This window comes from Thermobia domestica, chromosome 16 (genome assembly GCF_964235325.1).
Source record: "Thermobia domestica chromosome 16, izTheDome1.hap1.1, whole genome shotgun sequence".
Taxonomy (NCBI): Eukaryota; Metazoa; Arthropoda; class Insecta; order Zygentoma; family Lepismatidae; genus Thermobia; species Thermobia domestica.
In genome coordinates, this window is record NC_137469.1 from 132448186 (window position 1) to 132470008 (window position 21823).

At 36.2% G+C, this 21823-nt stretch overlaps 1 protein-coding gene across 3 annotated transcripts in view; it reads right to left on the reverse strand.

Annotated features, from left to right (window-relative positions):
• Klp31E (kinesin-like protein 31E) overlaps nt 1–21823 on the reverse strand; it is a 272051-nt gene that overhangs the window by 126076 nt on the left and 124152 nt on the right. For all 3 annotated transcript variants that reach the window (XM_081743115.1, XM_081743114.1, XM_081743116.1), the window contains exons 3-6: nt 17676–17918; nt 14412–14630; nt 10595–10765; nt 3745–3853 (exon numbers count right to left, since the gene is read on the reverse strand). In XM_081743115.1, the coding sequence (XP_081599241.1) occupies nt 3745–3853; nt 10595–10765; nt 14412–14630; nt 17676–17918 (742 nt within the window). The remainder of the gene's footprint in view (nt 1–3744; nt 3854–10594; nt 10766–14411; nt 14631–17675; nt 17919–21823) is intronic.

Genomic DNA, 21823 nt, shown 5'->3' on the forward strand with positions numbered 1-21823 from the left:
ATTGAAATATGGTTATAATGCGTATGAAGATACAAATCTATTTTCGAAGAAAAAATTAGTGTGAAATTCATGAAGAAAAAAAAAGAACCACCTGCATCTACCCTAATTAATTTAGGCTTATGGTACTGTTTCCAAAATGAAGCAGGCTTTCAAATGATAAACACATGCGTCATGATTCGCATCATGCCACTGTCGGGATATCACAGTTAGTACTTACAAGAAAGATATCCTGAAAAAATTCTACATGTCCTAGGCCACATATTTGCCAGGTTTTATTGACGTGCCGTTAGCAGGTAAGCTGATATGGAAAATGTTTGAACCAAAAGCGTCAATTTATGTAGAAAATGTGACTTTTTGATAGAAGAGAAGGTGTTTTCATTTGTATAAGTAACCGTGAGAAGGGTTACTTAACTCGGACTTAGATAGAAGCACGTGGTCCAGTTTTATCTGAACATTACTATTTATAAAGAGATCTTGGTAAAGGGAAGTAGATATTAATGCACAAAAAATTTGAGACAGTTTGTTAATCTTGGTCTTTTGATTTATTTTACAATCATGCAAGTGTACGGTAGTACATAGCGTAATTTCTTTGTAATCGGGAGGTCCGTGCTCTAATCTGGTGATACGTGGTCTTTATATATATTTTGTTTCACCATGCGAATGATGGGATGGATAGGCCCTAATCGATTTCCCTTCCCATTATTGTTGATTTTTAATGATACGAGGGTCAATAAATACATATATCTAGTTTCGCGTCTCATTGTTACGCATTATCGATTAGTACAAACTGAACCATTCAACGATACGAACTTAGGACTACGAACATAAAAAATAAACATATTAATATCTCAACTGCTTAACAAATGACCCAAATTAATAATTTAGTGAATTGGGATGTTTCAACGTTACAAAACTTGCAACTAACGTTCTTCTCATTCTATTTCACTTATTTGAAATTTACGTTATCCTACAAGCTAAATGAAATAGAACTAGGGGAGTTTTCAAAACCCGAAATTGGGCGAAGCGGCTAAGCTTTGAAATTTCTCCATATTTACTATGAAACGGAAGCCATGTAAAACTGCTTGAAATAAGTCGATATAATAGTATTCAGAAGAACACGAAAAACGAAATACCTTTTTCAGGCAAAAATGTACGTTTAACTACAATGTAACCCTCCATAAGAAAAGTATTGCTTACAGTATGTAAGTACCTTCCAACATCTTATATGTACAGCTCCCTCATAGCTAAGTGGTTAGCGTACGCTCCTTTGGCATGGAGACCCAGGTTCGATTTCCAGTGGTTCGGACCCCACATTAACTGTAGATCCATGTTTCATATAGACTCGCTGCTGAAAGGGACACTAAATTCAAAATCAAATTAAATTAAATTTCAGAAAATAGCGATGCATTTCCCCAAAGTATGCTAACTGACAATGATTACAATATGCATCTTACTCCTACTGCAAAGTATGCAACACTTGCAAACGTAATGCATAAACTGCTACGTATATTTAGGCGTAGCTTCTGTCCACTGATACCGAAGTTCAACAGATTTCAAATTATTTTTTATAAACTTTATCACCAATGGTCTTCACAGTCATGCAAAATTTCGTCAAAATCTATCAAGCTCTTCAAAAGAAAAAATAGGTTTGAACTTTGCCGGAAAATTTATGCTCAGTTCGCTTCGTTTAATGAAAGTTTGATTTACCGTTTCACAGTTATGCTCCTCAGGTGCAAGGAGATAGACGAAACGATGTAATGAATGTAAGACAGGTGGCTGAGTAAAGATAGTGGGAACAAAGAGATAGCCTCAGAAAAAAATGGACGCGAGGTTGTCCATCACAAGCTTTGGTAATCTGAAATCGAACCAGATGTAATCGGTCCACTGCTGAGTTATCATAACCCCTATGGGCTAACGAGAGCGATGAGAATGAACTGATTATGATACTATTTGGTCTAGGAATTAATTCGTGCGGGTGGACAAGAGATGGCGTAACGAACGGAGCGTCCCACAGTTCCGTGTATCCACACATGTGTTGCAAACCCCTGTCATCGCGTATCGTTCGTAATATAGGGCAGTGGATTAAAGCGTCAACAACACCAGTTTGTAGTTAAGTGAACATGGCGCAATTTGTGCCTGATAAAGTGTTTTTGCGGGGTGTCCTGCTGCATTACTTTAACATGCAGAAAAGTGCGACTGAAAGTCATCGTATTTTGGTGGAAGTGTATGGTGACCATGCTCTAGCTGAGCGAACGTGTCAGAAGTGGTTTGCACGGTTTAGAAGTGGTGATTTCGGCTTGGCAGACCAAGAGCGAGCTGGACAGCCAAAAAAATTTCAAGACGAAGAATTGACAGCATTGCTCGAGCAGGATTCGTGTTAAACGCAGGAACAACTTGCAGCAGCATTAGGCGTTGATCAAACAACAGTCTCCAAACGCTTGAAAGCCATGGGAATGATTCAAAAGATGTCACATTGGGTTCCACATGAATTGAAAGACGAAAAACCATTTGTGAATTGCTGCTTCAACGACAGAGCAGAAAGGGGTTTCTGCATCGAATTATTACGGGTGATGAGAAGTGGATCCATTACGAGAACCCTAAACGAAAAAAGGCCTGGGTGAAACCAGGTGAACCAGGTCCATCACAACCAAAACGAGATATTCACTGTGCAAAGGTTATGCTGTGCATATGGTGGGATATGAAAGGTGTGGTGTACTATGAGCTGCTGCAACCGGGTGAAACTATGAATGGAGAACGTTATCGACGACAATTAATGCGTTTGAAGCAAGATCTGGCCAGAACACGACCAGAATGGGAGAACAGACATGATAAACTTATTGTTCAACATGATAACGCTCGCCCACATGTCGCAAAACCGGTCAAAACCTATTTAGAAAATGTCGGATGGGAAGTTTTACCCCACCCGCCGTATTCACCAGACGTTGCTCCTTCGGACTACTACTTGTTCGATTGCATGAACAACGATTTGATTGGACAGCGGTTTACTTCTTCAGAAGATATCGAAACATGGGTCTCTGACTGGATCGCTTCCAAGGATGAGGACTTCTTTCGCCACGGAATCCGCACATTGCCTGACACATGGGCGAAAGTGGTGGCTAGCGATGGACAATATTTTTCTTAAGGTATTTATGTATTTTGTGTTTGTACTACAGCTTCAATGTGTGCGTACCAACCGCACGAATTAATTCCTAGACCAAATAGTAAAATCATGGAAGAGACAATTATTAATAAACTTCACGATATTAATAGCTGTCAGCGAAAATCAGACTAATATGATTTGTTGAACAATCTATAATAATTTTAAGAAGCAAAATAAGTATCTTTTGAGTTTATTGATACGAATGCTTTTCAAGCGGATAAAATTATAATAGACAAACAATTACCCTAAGCTGGACTCAAATATGAGAGGTAAGTCTTGAGCTGGCCACTATTGGTGCCATTGCTCGCGACGCATTTCTCATCATCATTGTCCCCTTTAGCCTGTATGGCATAACCATGGGAAGCAAAATTGAAAGGTTTCATTTCATTATAATGGCGCCGTAAGATAATTAATTAGATTTTGAGGGATAAGTCTTCCTGTTTTGCATTCAATAAACATGCTGTATTAATACTTTACTAACGAATTTTCACTCAAGTCAAACATCAAAACTGATTATGTAACACGTTCCAAACTACGAAAACAAATCCAAATGAAAGCAATATCATGGGTACTAAATTACTTACCACCAAGAGAGTCTTGCAAAAGCCTGGTAAGTTTAGAATCTCTATAGGGCACATGAAGAACTCTTTTCGATTTATCACCAAGCGCTGAGATTACGTTTCCTAAGGCGAGCTATTAAGAAAAAATGTGTATTTAAAAACACATACACGATTACTTGTTATGTGCAATATAAAACTAATAAAAACTATTGTTGTTAGATTAGAGTTTCGCCAACGTTCTTTAATCTTCCGGCAGAGAATGATACAGATATAATATTCAACTAAAAGTGCTACTACCGATGTGCAGGATGTTTAGATCCATCTAAAATCACATATACAAATTCTCGATCAATCTATTGTTCTTTATTCTAATCTTATCTTAAACTACATATCACTTAAAGAATTGTCTCGCTTAGCACTTCGCTAATATATAAATAATTTTATTAATATTTAATCTTTAGATCCACATATAAATCACTGAATATCTTGTTATTTTCAGAAACATCTGACTCTCTACAAATCGGATCACTTCAAATCTGTACGACCAATTCTTTAGCACTTCTGGCCTTCACCATATTTACCATGGTATTTTGTTCCAAACAAAGACAAATGTAAAATGTTAAAGAAAATATCTCGCTCACAGCTGCTTTAATGATGCCATCAAGACATTGAAATATTACTGGTTACTAAAGATTCACAAAGTAGTGAGGTGAGTGTTTAATATTTCCTAGTTTTCAGTTCCTTATGTTTCTAAAACTACACATTTTGCTCGACAGGAAAAAAATGACGTGGACAATCACACGTATGGACACCTAACCTTTCTTTCTTTCTTTTTTGTTCTGTGATGTACAAAAAGTCAAAAGAGGGAATACTTTCCTATATATCAAAGCGAAAGACAATAGTTATGAATAAAGAACAGATTGAAACAATTAAATAAACAGTTTCCCCCTTTTTGTTGTGGATTATTTATTTCTCCTGATATTTCACTCATTTTTCTTGCTGCAGGCTTCCCATGAAAAACATTTCATTTATATCTCTTCTGTAAATTGGGCCTTAAGATGTTTTTTGTATTTGTACTCGCGGTCAGTAATACTTTAGGTCGTTTTACAACAAATTTATATCTTCACAATTTTGGACCCAATTTACCGACATGTAGCTACTAAGTAATTTATTCTTCAAATGAAACCCGCAACAAGAAAGGTGGGTGAAATATCGGGAGAAATAAAATAATCTACGCAATACAAAGATATTTTCTTTTTATTTAATTATATGTACACGTACAAGTTGCATAAAATATGAAATCCGTAAAGATTTATCAGCAAATTGTAGACAAGAGTGAAGAAAAAAGAAAGGAAATACTAGACACAATAGTTCAGTTGTTTATAATCGCGGCTATATGACTGCCAGAGATAAAATACTGAACTACAATGTCTATTTATTACTATTAGTAGTAGTATACTTTTCTCTATACTCTGATGACGAGACGTTCTGTCTTGAATGGTAAATGTATTTTGTTAAAACATGTACTTTCACTGTAATGTATATATGCCCTTTTCTTCAGTACTTTTGTTCATAACTATCGTTTACGAGGGCAGATCAAAAAATAACCAATTTTTTTTCTCCTAGCAAACTATGTAGTTATTCTGAAATATCTAAATAGACTTTTTTCAAACTACCCTCAATCCTTCACTATATATTTTTCAGTGCTCCTGCCATGCAATAAATACATAATTCAGCCCATTTTGTGAAAGATGTTTGCAAATTGCCTCTACTATCATTGAAACTTCTAGCTTGGACGAAAAATGGCGACCACGCAACTGTTTCCTTACCTAGGTAGTTCAGAAATAATCGAACAGAGTTTCATTTCGAACTCGTTCTTGCAACTTCTTTGCACACTGCAAAACTATTCGGTTTACGTTCCTCTCTCAGAACATCAGAACATGAAAAACCCATCGACATGAAACGAGCTACATTCCAAAAGCATCAGTAAGAATAGCCTGAATGCCACAATATGACAGGTTAAAGCGGCTGAAATCTGTCGGATAGATAATTCTTTGTCTTCTCTCACAATGGTTGCTCATGTGCAGGACGTGGTTTGTAGTTTATCATTCGAAAATGTACTACATCATTCTAAGGAAGCACAAAGAAGTACCGGGAGGAAAGAGGAGGAAAAAACAGGCATATTGGAATCACGTTGTTCTCTTCTGTTCATACTGTCTTCTTCCTCTACGTGTGCTTCTAACCGACCAGAGTATCGGGTCGCTGTTCGGGCTGCCATTTATTAGTAATCGCCTGATCGTAGTTGTTCAGCATTTATTCATCGATTCATTGTGCAATGTCTATTTCAAATAAAGGAGGGGTTAAACAATTCTTTAGGGGGACTTATGTTGTTACACAGAGTAGCTATATAGATAACATTAAAAAAAAAAAAAAAAATATATATATATATATATATATATCTTGACTTCGACGTAGTTCCTTATTTCTTGTATTGCAAGATGAGGAAACCTTATTTAATGAAATAACGATCATTGGTTACTTTCATATCGCTCTCCTGCTCGACTGGTCGCGTACATGTATGAAAAGTGGCTTCCATATCGTCTGAATAAAAATAATGCAATGAGAAAAATATGTTATTAAATAGCATTAATTGCAATTATATTTTGAAATAATGAAGTTAAATATAGACAAAGGCACGAAAATTTCATTCATTATAATGAAAGCTCCAAATTAGTTAAAATGATATGTTTTTTAATACATATTACACAGGGCAAACGGAAGGGACTTGAAAATAATTTCGCAATTCTGAACATTTTGTTATACTGGCATTAGTTACAGCAACAGTTTACTGTACTGCATGTACAATAATATGTGGAATACTCTGACACGAAAATGCTGTGGCCATGAAAAATAAATGAGAAAATCATGACGACAATGTCTGCCAATACTAAAAAAAAATAATTCGTAAACTGAAGCTTAGTATGGCTCGTAGGCTCAATTTTCCATGTCACCGACTACAGCTGACGACAGACGAGAAATAGCTACATAAATCATAGTTAACAAACAGAATTCCAAAGCAATAGCGGTGTTTGGTTGCTCTATTAGCATAGTCGTTACCCTAAACACAATATCGCTGAGCTCCAAACAGACAAAATATTAGCGACTGCACGAGTCTTGCAGAAGAAGAAGCTTTCAAAACACAACACTGTGAATCTACACGGCATTCTTTTCTTAATGTTGTGAATGCCTCGGCCTTACTGTCTATTAATTAGCACATACAGAATCTCAATTTTGACATTAGCACGGGAAATGACACTTTCTTTTATCATCATCATTATAGGTATTCTGCCCTTATTGGCAGGTCAATTGCCGCAGCGAGAAACTTCCATGCTGCACGGTCCTCCGCTAACGTATGATCTTTCTGTTTTTATATCATCCATTAATTGTAGTCTCCTTCGCCTCCTCCCTCTCCTTTCCGCTACCATACCCTCTAGGACATCATTCATGATACAATTTCTTCTTAGGCAATGTCCCAACCAGTTTCTCTTCCTCTTCCTAACAATATCTAAAACTGTTCTTTTCTCACCCACCATTTCTAACAACCTTTCATTCGTTTTCCGCTCGACCCAACTAATTCTTTCCATTCTTCTCCACACCCACATTTTGAAGGCTTCCAGTCGTTTTTCATCACTTTTTACGTAATGTCCACATTTCCGCCCCATACAGTACAACACTCCACACGAAGCATTTTATGAGTCTTTTTCTCAACTCTTTATTCAAGGTCCCACAAAGCAGACTTCCTCCTTTTAAAGGGTTCTTTCACCATTCCTATCCTTGCTTTTATTTCACTTTCGCACTTCATGTCATTACTAAGAATACTACTCAGATATCGAAAACTATTCACTTGTTCTATTTTCTCCCCTCCCACTTTTATATTTGACACAGACCTCTTTGTTCCAATCACCACGGTTTTTGTCTTTCCAACATTTATTTTCATCACATATTCTTCAAGGCCCATCCTCAGGTTTTTAACATTTTATTGATTTTCTCTTCAAATTCTGCAACAAGCGTCTGCAAATCTTATGCATCTAATCATTCTACCTCCTACCGAAATGCCATCTTCATCATGTAGACTCGTTTAAACTATCTCTCCTAGATAGACATTAAATAGTGTTGGCGAGAGACAGCATCCTTGTCGAACTCCCCTTCCACTTGCACTCTCTTCCGTCAGTTCTTCCCCTATCCTAACACTTACTTGTTGGTTATGTATAAGTTTCTTATGAGTCTTGATCTTTCCATTCCACCTCAATTTTTTTTAGAACTCCCAATTCACGCGGTCAAAAACCTTTTCTAGATCAAGAAATACAACATACATCTCTTTCCTTTTTTCTATAAATCTTTCACCGATCGCTCTTAATAATCCAATAGCATCTCTTACCTCTCCTGAACCCGAACTGCTCCTCCTCAACTTTTTCATTTGTTCTGCCATATAACCTGCTGTTCAGTATTCGGAGCAGAATTTTAGCTGCATGAAATATGAGACTAATAGTTCTATAATCCTCACATCTCTTCAGGTTAGATTTCTTAGCCATCGGTATCATGATCGTTCTCAGGAAGTCTTTTGGCCACTCTCCTGTTTCATATATATATATATTTCACTGCATTGGCCGAACAATCCTTTCTTTCCCTGACCCCCATATTTTTAATGAATTCCATTGGTATATTATCTATCCCGGTTGCCTTTCCATTCCTAATCTCGGATATAGCCTTTTCAAACTCATTCCGAAAAATACTAAATCCTTTATCATCGTCGCTTACTTCATTCTCTACTTCAACATTTAGGCTACACGGTCTACCCCTACTCTCAAATAAATCTTCAACATATTCTTTCCACCTCATTTATCTCGCTGACCATTTTTCCATTCTTATTTTTTACTGCCATCGTAATACCCCTCTGTTTCCTCCGAAATTCCATAGATTTCACCTCCATATACATTTCTTTATATTTCCCAATTCTTTCTAATTCTTCTGTCGTCACATTTTCTTTTGTAAAATTCTTTCCTTGCTCTGCTTCCCTTCGTAATTCATTATTTAACTTTCTGTACATCTTTCTGCTCTCATCTGTATCAACCTGTTTCCCCGTCTTCCTTTCCCTCATTTTCTGCAACATCTGCTCTGTAACCCCCCCCCCCTTTTTTTTTTCCGTTTTGTGTTCGCGGTAACCTACTGCTTCTTCTGCAGTCTGGTGTAAGCAAACTTTAATATGTTCCCACCGTGCATTACTACCTTCGCCTATCCTTTCCTCTTTTGAACATTTTTCTTCGAATTTTTCAGCGAAAAGATTTCTTATTTCCTCGTTTTTCAACTTTTCAGTATTCAACACTTTGTTGCCTACTTTTCTTCTGCCTACATTTTTCAGTTTAATATCTACTTCGGCCAGCACAAGATTATGATAGAGAAAATATCAGAAGGGTCTTTGCGTTCTTCAAGCTATTCCGATACCTGTCCTGTAACATAACATAGTCTGATATCTCCCGCCGCCGTCTATTGGTGATTTCCATATATATCTTCTTTTCTTGTGCTGATTGAACCAAGTGTTTTCAATTACTAGTGAATTCTGTCTACAGAAATTCACCAGTCCGTCTCCCCTTTCATTTCTTTCGCCTAAGCCATATTTACCTACGATACTACCTTCATGTTTTTCTCCCACAACTGCATTGAAATCTCCCATTACAAATACGTATGCACCTCTCTTCTCCTTGTCTATCATTTCTTCTATTTTTTCATAATTTTCCTCTACTTCTTCAGCTGCATGCGAAGTCGTCGATGCATATGTCTGTATCACCACTAGATCCTTCGCTCTCCCTTTAAGTCTTAACATCATAACTCTATTATCAATAAATTCTACTTTCACTACCTTCTCCTTTAAGCACTTTCCAAGAATTATACCTACGCCATTACGACCGCCCTTTTCATTACCTGAGTAAAACATTCTATATCCTTCACTGTTCAACACCCCATTATCTTTCCACCTAACTTCACAAACCCCAACCAAATCTAGATTATTTTGTTTCATTTCTTCTTTAAGATTTTCTAATTTTCCTCCCTGTGACATAGTACGTACGTTCCATGTTCCTATCCTAACCTTTTGCTCTTGCCTGTCTTTCTTTCTCTGTCTCTCTTTCCCCCATTACTATTTTCTCATCCAATAGTCCTTCCCAAGCCATCCCCCTCCCGGAGATCCGAATGGGGGGATATTTTATCTCCGGAACTATATTTTGACCTGCGAAAGACAATTGTACATGTGTTCTCTTTTTGCTGCCAGCAAACTAAGAAAAAATAGAGTGGTGGTTTCCCGTTGCCTTCCACCCCGCAGTATCCCAGCCGTTAAAGTCACTCTGACCACGCCTGAGACTAATGTCCAAGTTGCCGTACCAATCACTGTGATTTCTGCCAACTTGGCTACTGGAGAACTGCTGCCTTCTCCCAGAACACTCTTCGTCTGGCTACTCCATTTAGACCAATTCGATAGGGGCACTTTTGGTAGTGAACTACCACCGACATAGCTCTAAATTTCATTGTAGCACGCAATCTTCCCCAACCGACACATAAGTGTCTTTGTAAAGGTGGTGTTTATAGCGGTGCAAAATAAATAAATAAATAAATAAATAAATAAATAAATAATTAAATAAATAAAAATAAAAAATAAATAAAAATAAAATAAAAATAAATAAATAAATAAATCTTGAGCAGTCTCAATAAATGAACGAGTGGTTCTTGAGATAATCGCGAATGTTTTTATACACCCAAGTCGGACAGAGAACTTTCACTAAAAACGGCTAATAAATAACAATATTGTAATAAGAATACTCACTAATCCACAGTTAATAGATATTCCTTCCCTAGCCCTTTCACCAGTTGCACCTGTCCTCTTCAAACGTTCTGATCCCGCGAGATCTACAAAATGGAATTTGGCTGTTAAGGTCTCAAATTCATTTATTGGTTCTCCCATGCTTTCACCTTCACCTTCAGCTCCATCAACGGCCTAGAAAATAAAACACAAAATTGGTACCTCAAATATATTACACTTCTGAAATACATATAGAATAGATGTTGAACGTCGGTACTCTCATCTGTTTAGGTGCAACAATAAATTGTAGACAGTTACGGAGGATGACAAAACTGCACAACAGCTACTTCAATAAGAACAGACTCTTCATGATCCTCTACCAACTACTTCATGATATTTATTTAGATATACAAAAGTAAACAATGTTTTCAATTCAAGTTTTACTGAAATAAACAGAAATATGTTTCATACCAGGAATGTCCAAACTCGCGTGCCTGGCTCTCGGGCTTAATAGGCCTCAAGCTCAATGGATGAGGGTGATGCTATGTAATCATAAGTCAAAGCCAGTGCTAGTCCCAATGAGGCTAGTGAGCACGAGCGAATGTGAACCTCACTGAGGGTAGCTAATGAGTTTAACGAGAGTGAGGTCGAGTTACCCCAAAGGTACTATCCCGACGAGCCCGAGCCCGTTCAAGTCCGAACTGGTATACTTAGATTAATGAAGCTAGTGAGTACGAGCTCCAATAAGACCAGTGAACGCGAGCACGAGCAAGTATGAACCTCATGCGAACCGAGATTGAATTACCACGAGTCTCATTGAGGATAACAAGCCTGAGCTCGATCAAAGGTGAATCCGAATTGATGCAAGCGTCACTCAGATTAATGTGCCCAAGCCCCAATGAGGCTACTGAGCACGAGCCCCAGTAAGGAAATGAAAGCGAGCACGAGTAAGTGTGAACCTCACTGAGGATAGCTAATGAGGTTAACGAGCGTGAGATCGCGTTACCACGAGTCTCATTGAGGAAAACGAGGCCGAACTAGATCAAGCGCGGATCTGAGCTTGGGTAAGTTTCACTGAGCTTAATAATAATAATAATAATAATAATAATAATAATAATAATAATAATAATAATAATAATAATAATAATAATAATAATAATAATAATATCCTTTGAGTCTTACGTACCACGGTTATGCCGTGTGAGCTAAAGGAGACGGTAATGATGAGAAATTAATGAAATATGGAATGAAGAAAGTGGGAGGTAATGGAAGAACCCCGAGAAAACACACGCACACGGTGTTTGTCCACCACAAAGCCCACACGCTTGGATTGAGCTTAATGAGCACAAGCCCCATTGAGAATGGTGAACCTGGCCTGAGCGACCTCAACTAACTGTGAGCTCCGACCGCAAAATGGGCATCTGTTTGATACATATTTAAATCACATACATTATTTCTTTCCGGAAAAAAAGTATCTTTGAAGTATGTGATTTGATTTGAGTACTTTGCTATGACCCAAAGAAAGAAAGAAAAGAATAAATTACGTAAGAATGTACTTAAAAGATGCCTTCGTTTTTCGAAGTTCTTGAAATTAACTATGGATTATGAATGAGAAAAATCAGCTGCATATCCATTTTTGCTGACTAATATACATTCATATTCTACAAATCTCACTCATCCACTTTGCTACAGAAAGTTGTTAGAAAGAGGAAATTCAAAGAAAAATGGATAAAGGTTTTTTCGAATGCAGCTAATCGGCTAAATCTTGTGGTTACTTTTAAAACTATCTCCTAACTTCGTATAGCATGTTTCAAAGTAATCTGGATGATCAGAAATAATTCCATGGGCGTTAAAACTCTATCGACGATTAAAGTTGTAATGAAATACTTTCGACCACATCTTCCGAGTTTTATTTGGCACGGTCGTAGTAGCTCGAGATCCTTCCGCCAGGTGGCTGAGTAACAAGTTGCAAGATAATTGCCTATGGTGCAGATTAAGCATTTTGCGTCATGTAATTTCATGTTAGTCCGTCTGTTGGGAGTGTTAAACATGGATTTCATTATAATATTTTATAAAGAACCAATATCAAAGATTCCATTTGCAAGTAGTATCAACAATTCAAGACAACAAGATGCTTTTGCAAGAGGAAAATCGTCTGGTAGGCCTGCCACATCTGAGGCAGATGTCGAGAAATCTCGAGTGAGAGCACCTCGAGAACTTAAGGTTTGCAGATATATCCCTATCGAGTGCAGGTGTTAAAACATTGAACACCTAATGATCACACGTCTCGCAAAGAATCTTGTAAGTCATTTCGAAAGTTGTACAGTGACGATTATTTGTTTTAACAAACTGTGTTTCAGTGATGAGGCTACGTTCCAACGAGAGGAGTGAACAAACAAAATGTTCATATCTGGCGAATTGAGAAGTCTCACAAAATCGTTGAAATTATGCGTGATTCACCAAAAACGAACGTGTTTTACGTCATTTCATCTCAAGTGTACGGTCTGCACTTCTCTCACGAAGAAATTGTGACTGGAGAAACATTTCTAAACGTGCTTACTAAGTAGCTTGTGCCAGAGATTGAGCACACAGTATAAATACCATCAGCTTGAGAAGCCTTCTTGCCACTTTCAACAAATGTTAGGAATTACATTAATGAGACACTGTCATATCGCTGGATTGGGTTTGCTACTCACAATGATCAATAGCTTTTAAGTTTGTCAACAAGATCACCAGACTTAACCCCTGAGATCATTTTTTTTTGTAAGACACCTCAAAGACATTGTGTGCAAACCGCTTCTATCCCAAGATATCCGTGAACTGCAAGAGCGCATTACTGTTGAAGTGCAAATTGTTAATGCAAACAAGCTGACACGGATCTAGGAGGAACTGAATTACTGAATTCATGTACGTATGATAATAAAGAGAGCTCACACTGAGCATCTACGTATTACAATTTTCACCACCAAAACTTGGACTCTTATAGTACTTGTACGTAAAATTTTAAGTAATTAGCACAATTAATAAAAGAATTATAAGGAGTTGAAATCGTTCAAAACCTTCTGGAACACCCTATATTTCAGGTATCAACAACAATAATTTTTATTAGCATTCATTCTCTCTTTCGGACAATAATTTAATTTCCAAGCAGCACTATTAAACTCTGAATGCCAGCATCAAGTATCTTTCTGCTCATATTTCAAGTTATTTGCCGTAATTACATACGCAGTTCAAGTGAAAAAGCATCTACATTAATGAGATCCCGTTTGTTATGCTTCAGTCAAAATAATCATCCTTGTGGTAAAACGTCAGAAACTGGGTAGTTTTGAGTGACATATAATGCTTATTTCTCTTGGATTTAAATATATTAAAAAGGAATAAAACAGAAACTTAAGAAATAAAATACAAGAAAAGAGACCGAAAATCATTCCAATTCTTTACAAATGCCATACATCCACTAGTAAACAGTATCATGTAATCACTCGTTTGACGTGTTCTACAATGAAGTTTAAAGATTCTAATAATTCCACTCCAAATTGTTTATTTTTTATGTATGCACTCAAATAACTAAGATCCAAGCGCTTGAAATTTAAGTATCCTGCTGTTGGCCTCAAATCCTGAAATCACTGAATTTCTATAAAACTTGTCAAATAATGTTAAAATTGTTGTACTGGTCAGGATGATTTTTGAAGCTAACTGTACAAATAGCAAAGACAGCAGTAACACTATATCTCTGAGGTTTACAGTATTAAGATTACTGACGTAATTAGTATTCATTTATAAATGAAAAATTAAAGCGTAAATCTAAGCAAGTCTCATGGACAGTACGTACGAAACTTACCATTGTCTTTACTAGTCGCTGTTGCTTAATAAGCAGTGTAAATATTGCATGACTGCGCGAAGACTGAGAGTTCATTTGTGTACTTGCTGTTGTCCTCGATAAAGCACCAACACGAAGACACTGCAGAGCATCTTCTTCTGATAGCACCGGCTTTGTTGTCACACCAACAACGTATATAGCACCAGTCGCATCTTCATGAATTTTGATACCAGTCTTAACCTGAAAAGTATAAAGCAAAGTACATGCAGTGATTCACATTAATTTTTTGAACGTTATTGGTTACTAATATGATGATATATATTGATGATATATACTTAAGTGACAACGGGCCACTATGTTGACCTACTAGATTTAGCTGTATATAAAAATATATCATATCGCTCATGGATTTTTTAAATTTGACACACTTTTCTTGACATAATTATTTCGAAGTTTGTATTTTTGTATGTCACTTTAATATTCAGACAGCTGTGCTTGTTTTTGTTTATAAACAACCAGAAGAAAAAATCCATTACAGTTGCATTTCCTGGTGAGTAGAGTTAGTTGAGTTAGTTCGTCCGTAGCCAGAACAGCTACGAGTGGTGCAATGAATGCAAATAGTACTGTGTCAGAGAAATGGAGCGAAGTGGTCGAACACAATGTTTAAGCAAAAGCTGGTTATAGTTCATCATACTAAGGAGCATTTTTACAACGAACTTTCCAAACTGGTTAATATAAGGAAAAGTATGCTGTTTGACATCATGCGGAAGTTTGACAGAGCAAATAGAATAAAATCAGTGTCCCCAAAATGTCAACTAGTCAAAGGAAAGATTTAGCCTTCTTCTAAACCCTTTTCCCAGTTGGCTGGGGTTGGCTCTAGCTCAACCCGAAAAGTTCAGTGAACATGACAAATCTAAATTGGTTCGATAAGTAAAAGTTAATCCAAAAATAAGTGCAACTAAATTGACAGTTGAGCTTTTGGAAGAAACAGGAAAAGAAGATAAATCCTGAAGCTGTCCACAGAGTGTTAAGACGGAGAGATTATAACGGTAGTACTTGGAAGAGCACAGCTAGAATAGCTACAAAGAAACATTTTTTAGCCAAGTTAACAAACAAGAGACCTGAATTTACTAAAACTTTCGTAGATAAGCACGCAAATTGGTCGCGAGATGCATTAGGTGCCGACAAGTAAATACAGAACTAAATATCAAGAACCCCCCGCCTACTGTAAAACACGGAGGAGGAAGTGTAGTGGTTTGAAGGTCTATGTGTTCATAAGGAGTTGGAAAGATCTGACAAGGTTGGAGTGTTCACGGACGAGATTTGACAAAAGAAGTGTAGCCTAACATCACAGGATAATTCTTCAAAGAAGTACAGAAAGGTTGGGAATAAGGAGGACTTTTAAATTTTATCAAGATACGATCCCAAACATAAACCGTATGTTGCAAGGGAATTGTTGCTTTACAACTGCTCAAAAGGGCTTGAAACTCCGCCCCGAAGTCCAGACCTTAACCCCATAGAGAATATCTGGGACGAACTGCATCGTAAGATCAACATGGTAGAGAAGCTTTGAAAGAAGCATTACGTACACCGTGCAAAACATTTTTTCATACTATATCCTAAAAATAGTAAAAAGCATGTCGAAATGCTTGAAGGAAGTTATGAATCATCATAGCTTTGCTACTAAGTATTAACTATTAATCTGCAGGGAGAAAATAACTTTAGAGGACATTTTATAGCAGTTTGTTTCATGATATTCGAATATTAAAGAGATGAGGCAAACACAGAGCATAATTAATGTATTATATGTTATTTTTATGCTATAGTTTATATTCATTGAATTATTATTTTTCTAAATGTCGCAAATGACTATTTCAGTTTTCTAACAAATAATGTAAAAATCCTTTAAACACGCTTTATATATATATAATGGGGAGTGACTGAATATTACTGAGTCAATACATATTACACTTTACAATGTATCCTAACTTACTTTTTATTTAAGAGGAACGGTGGACGGAAACCAAGTCCGTATCAGAGGAATCGCCTAACACTGAAGAGAATGATCTCAAAGAACCGCAGCACAATTGACGAGATAACTCAATCAGAAACGACTTATTTCCACAATCACATCCGTCGAGAGCTACATAACTTTCAGCTTAACGTGGGATCCGAACCACATGAGTTCCCGCCGGGAATCGAACTCGAGTTTCCGGCGCCTCGGAGACGTAGAGAATATATTGTAATATTCCACATGGTTTTATTTACAACCAACCAACACGTGTTTATGTTAGTAAATATCAACCATGTGCGTTTTACTGCAAATTACTAAAGCTGCAAACAACAGGGACACTAGCGACACTACTGCTCATATGATGAAAAATTATTAGCGCCATCGCCTCATTTGGAACACCTATATAACTAAAAAAGATTTTAGCAGTCTCCGGCTTGTTAAATTTCTTTTTTCAGCTTATAGTGATGCTTCGGAAGAACCTTATCTAAACCCAAACCTTCAGCTTGCAGTGGAGGCCTTCTTTCTTTCCTGGCTTGTAGTGGAGCCTTGTGAACATCTTTACCTCTCTATCTGCTTGTAGAGGTGTATTTGAAAATTCCTTATCTCAATACCCGCCTAGCTTATAGTGAAACTTTGTCGGGAGTTTAACTACTCTCTACATGCAGTAAAGTATTGAGTATTTTATCCCTCTTTACGTAGCCTGCTTCGTGAGCAATCATTCCCAAGACCGCCAGGTTGAAGGGGACACTTATTTTAACCCAAACATTTAGAAAATTTCACTTTTTATATTATATTGTTTTAGAGTGAAATTTTGTAATAAAATCTGACAGTGGGAGAAACCAATTTTAAACTATAACTTGTTTTACATATGCTCTACCTGAACGTGCACAAACAAAACTTTACAATATCTCCGGAGATACAGTCAAAGCCAGTATCCAAAGCACATATATTTCTATTAGAAATTGGACCAGTCTCTCTTATATCAATGGTAAAAAAAAAAAAAAAAAAAAAAAAAAAAAAAAAAAAAAAAAAAATTACCCCATAATAATTTTACAACTCAAAAGACAAAAGAAGAATGGTTAAAACACTATTTTAGAAAAAAGTTGTACTATAAAAAATGTGATACAAAAACTGGACTTGAATTTGATTAAGGGGTTCACAATATTTCCTTCCGTACACAAGGCAATTAAAACGATCTTCTCATTTCGAATTATTTACCTCGCAATACTTGCGAAAAACAATACACAGAAATAATGCATAATTTCACCTACCTTACTTGTATATGTGTCTCGCAAAGGGTCAAAGAGATCTATAATCTCTTCATTGTATAATTCCATAAACTGAGCTACAACTTTAAACTCAGGTGGAGGATCGCCGTTGTCTCTGGCCGTTCTCACACGTTCCTCGATCCCTTTAAATAAGTGGCGAATTGCTCGGGGAATGATCCCAACCTGTTCAGGAAGAACTTCTACATCGAAGCCAGTGCCCATTGTATACGTTTTTCCGGAGCCAGTCTAAAACAAAAAGAAAGAAAAGAAAAAGAAAAACATCACATCAAAAACTTCAAAATGGACACATCTCCTAATACTGAAAATACAAGACTATCCCACATCCAAGTATACACTATAAATTAAATAAAACACAAGTAATATCTATAAGGTGGAAAATGTACCAGACCGTTTGGGTGCCTTGTTTTAAACTGATTTCATTTTGAATTGTGATAGCAATTGGAAAGAAATAATGCCTTGTCGATTTCTGAAAATACAAGACTATCCCACATCCAAGTATACACTATAAATTAAATAAAACACAAGTAATATCTATAAGGTGGAAAATGTACCAGACCCTTTGGGTGCCTTGTTTTAAACTGATTTCATTTTGAATTGTGATAGCAATTGGAAAGAAATAATGCCTTGTCGATTTCCTTAATTCTTTCAATTTGTATTCATTTTACTGCGAGATCCATCTTAATTTTGTTCTCTCATCTGCGCCTAGGTCCTTCTAATGATCGTTTTCCGATTGGCTTTCCAGTTAAAATTTTAAAGGCATTTCCATGTTCGTCCTTTCTGGCTACATGACCTGTCCATCTTAGCCTCCTCGACTTGATGAACCTAACAATGTTAGGTAAACAGTATACGTTAAGAAGTTTCCGCCATTCTCGCCCCCTTTTGGGTCCGAATATTCGCCTCAGGATTTTATTTTCAACCCCCTTTTGAGACCATGTTTTGCAACCATACAGCACAACAAGCATAATTAAAATCATTATATATATATATATATATATATATATATATATATATATATATATATATATATATATATATATATATCGTTCTCTTCATCATTTGTTACATTAATATTCAATTGTCATCACTATAGCCCGGATTTATATGCAAAATGCATGTTTATAGTGATATGCAGAAACGTATGGAAAGTATTTTTTTCTTTCCTAAGGACTTGTAAGGGTTCCTTTGAGACGCATATGATAGCGCATATTTTGAGTGAATTTCCATGTGCATGCATATTTCGTAAACTTTGCAGGGTACTGCATATTTCCGAATTTTATTCCTACATACTAGTATATTTCAAGGTATATCACAAGAAAATAGGTTATACAGGGTGTCTACTGGAATACCAGAAAGTAAATTCATGACTTTTTCATGACTTTTCATGACCTTTTTGTTCAAATTTTCATGACCATGGCGATAAAAATTTACCATTAGTAATAATAAACCCCTACCATCAGTGGTGCATCGGAACTATGCGGGTTGCTAGTCTTAAATATCACTTATTGTGAATCTTAAAGAAAGAATCTAAAATTCTGCCGCCTTGTGCTCGAGCACAGAATAGCACTTATCTAAATACGGGCCTGCTCTTACGAGTGAATCACTCTATACTATATTTGAAGTTTTAATTCTGAGTATAATTATCCATCTAGCAGAAATTTGTCTGAAATTAAGCACTCAGAAAACTGCCCAAAGGCAAAACAAATTATAAAAGAAATTCGTTTAAAAAAAAATAGATCATCAAATTTAAAATCTGCAAACTCAAACGAATAATACTATTTGCATAAGTCTAAAGGCCCAAAAATACACAATTTACATTTCTTAGAAGTAAAGAAATAGCAGATCAGAAAGTTGGACAGTAAAAAGTTGTTACTATATTACAGAGACTAGAAGATGAAATGGGGAGCAGCTAGGACGACAGTAAAGTACCAGTTAGCCAGCACTAACTGGTGGGGGAAATTCTCACAATTACTGACCTGATACAACTGTTTCAGTACATGCAGTATGAGGTATAAAAGTATGAAGTATAAAAATATACTCTGAGATTTCAGATTTTCATGACCAGTTGGGTAAATAAAGAACTTTTTCATGGCTTTCATGACCACTAAGCAAAATATATGACTTTTTCATGACTTTCATGACTTTCATGACCAGTAGACACCCTGTTATATTTAAAGTGAACTAAATTACTTTGTAAATGCGCAGATCTAGAATAACATGTATAGAATAATAGAATAAAGTATTGTATCCTAAATTAGTCCACCTGACTTATCTTGCACACGGTCTTCATCGCGTAGCGGAAACAATCAAATGCCAATATGGGGAAGTAGACACACTTGTACCAAATATAATGAAAGTATTGCCGAAAGCTCCATCGCACGTACGTATCTTTCTCGAAGTTCCGAAAAATGTTCTGCTACCTCCGCTACTAGTTTTAACCGAAGGGGCTCGTCGCTAGAAGCGGTGTCGTATTATACAAATACCGGTAACTTATATCAAATGAAGACAGCTGTAGACTCACTCAATCCTGATGATGCAACCGCTATTTAAGTGTCACAAAATGTTTCTCTACAAATAGAAACACAACCACTTCTCGAGAATACCTGAAATTATCAAACATCCCAAAACAATGCATTGCATTGTTAGGCGCATTATCGCAGACTTTGTCCAGTGAAACTCACGGTGTTGCGAAAAAATAGCGTCAGATAAACTTTGCAAAGTATTACGCAGAAATCCCGAGTTCAAAACAATCTGTGACATTGAAAAGATACTTATTGGTGAAAACATTGAATTGGAAGAGGACCTAAGACAGTTGATGTTTATCACATGCACCAAAGAAACCTATGAAAGACAATATAATTCAAGCAGCAGAAGTGATTAAGATACGATATTTTTATAAGAAATTGAAAAGTTTTTATTCTCTTAATGTATATTTCAGTGTATATGTTAAAATTTTTAATGCACATTTTTTATATTTTTCGTGCATATTTGCATGCATATCTCGGGGAGATTTGATTGTGCATGGAAATCCGAGCTCTAGTCATCACTATATCGAAAAATGCGTTATTTTACTTAGTTTCCGTGTGCATTTTTTGTCATTAACAGAGAAACAAAATAAATAAATACATAAATACAAGTAAATAAATAAAAACACTTATAAAACTGTAATTTTATATGTGTCTTACATTTTGGATACTTGAAAATATTTGAGACAAAGTATTGAAGTTGTATTCGTCACTGGTTGCAATCAATGAAGTAAACAAAAATATGAACAAATGGGTGGTCCGCACAGTTGATATACCTTTAAAGACATTCATTCCTGATAGCCAAGTTGACTATTATGGGAAACATTTTCCTTAACCGATTTAAATCCCCTGTGTATTGAAGTAAATTGATCAACTGAAGTTTAATGTTCCTTTTCAATAATGAGGCTCTATGAGACGGATTCAAACCACTATGAGAGTTGGTATCCACACCGAGGATCGAACATGGGAACTCGAAGTCATACGTACAGAAAGGACGCTTGTTTATTATGGATTCCACATTTCCTACAAGAATATATCAGGGTAGTACCACTACAATGACGGATAGGTTCCGACTTGAACTTACATAAAGGTGACACTGATGCATGAAATTATACAAAGGTTATACACTCTTCTTCTGATCATTTAAACCTACTTTTAAGTAACTCGCGAACTTGGTGTTACACTTTCATATTACACTAATTTTACTGGAAGATAAATACATTTAACATGTGGGTAACAAACTACAAAGTACAATTACAGAAAATATAGTTTATTTTAAATTCCCTTGTAAGAAAAGGTTGTTATATCTGCTACTTGAAAGCAATTTCAATTTAGTAAACAAAGAGATCTACGCTATAGCAAAGAAACCACTTAATTACAACTAATTAGGAGCAACAAACAAAACAAATATACATAACAAGGACTGCTATATGACGCGTTTGTTCCAAATATTGTTTGAAATGTTTTAAGCGAAATGCCAATACCTTTAGCTCTGTAATCTTACTTGGGATTCGTTGGTATATATTTTTTAAGTACGTTTAAAGTATTTTAAAGAGACTATGATTTGGGCTATCAACCCCGGGCAAGATTGCTAGAAGGGTACTAGAC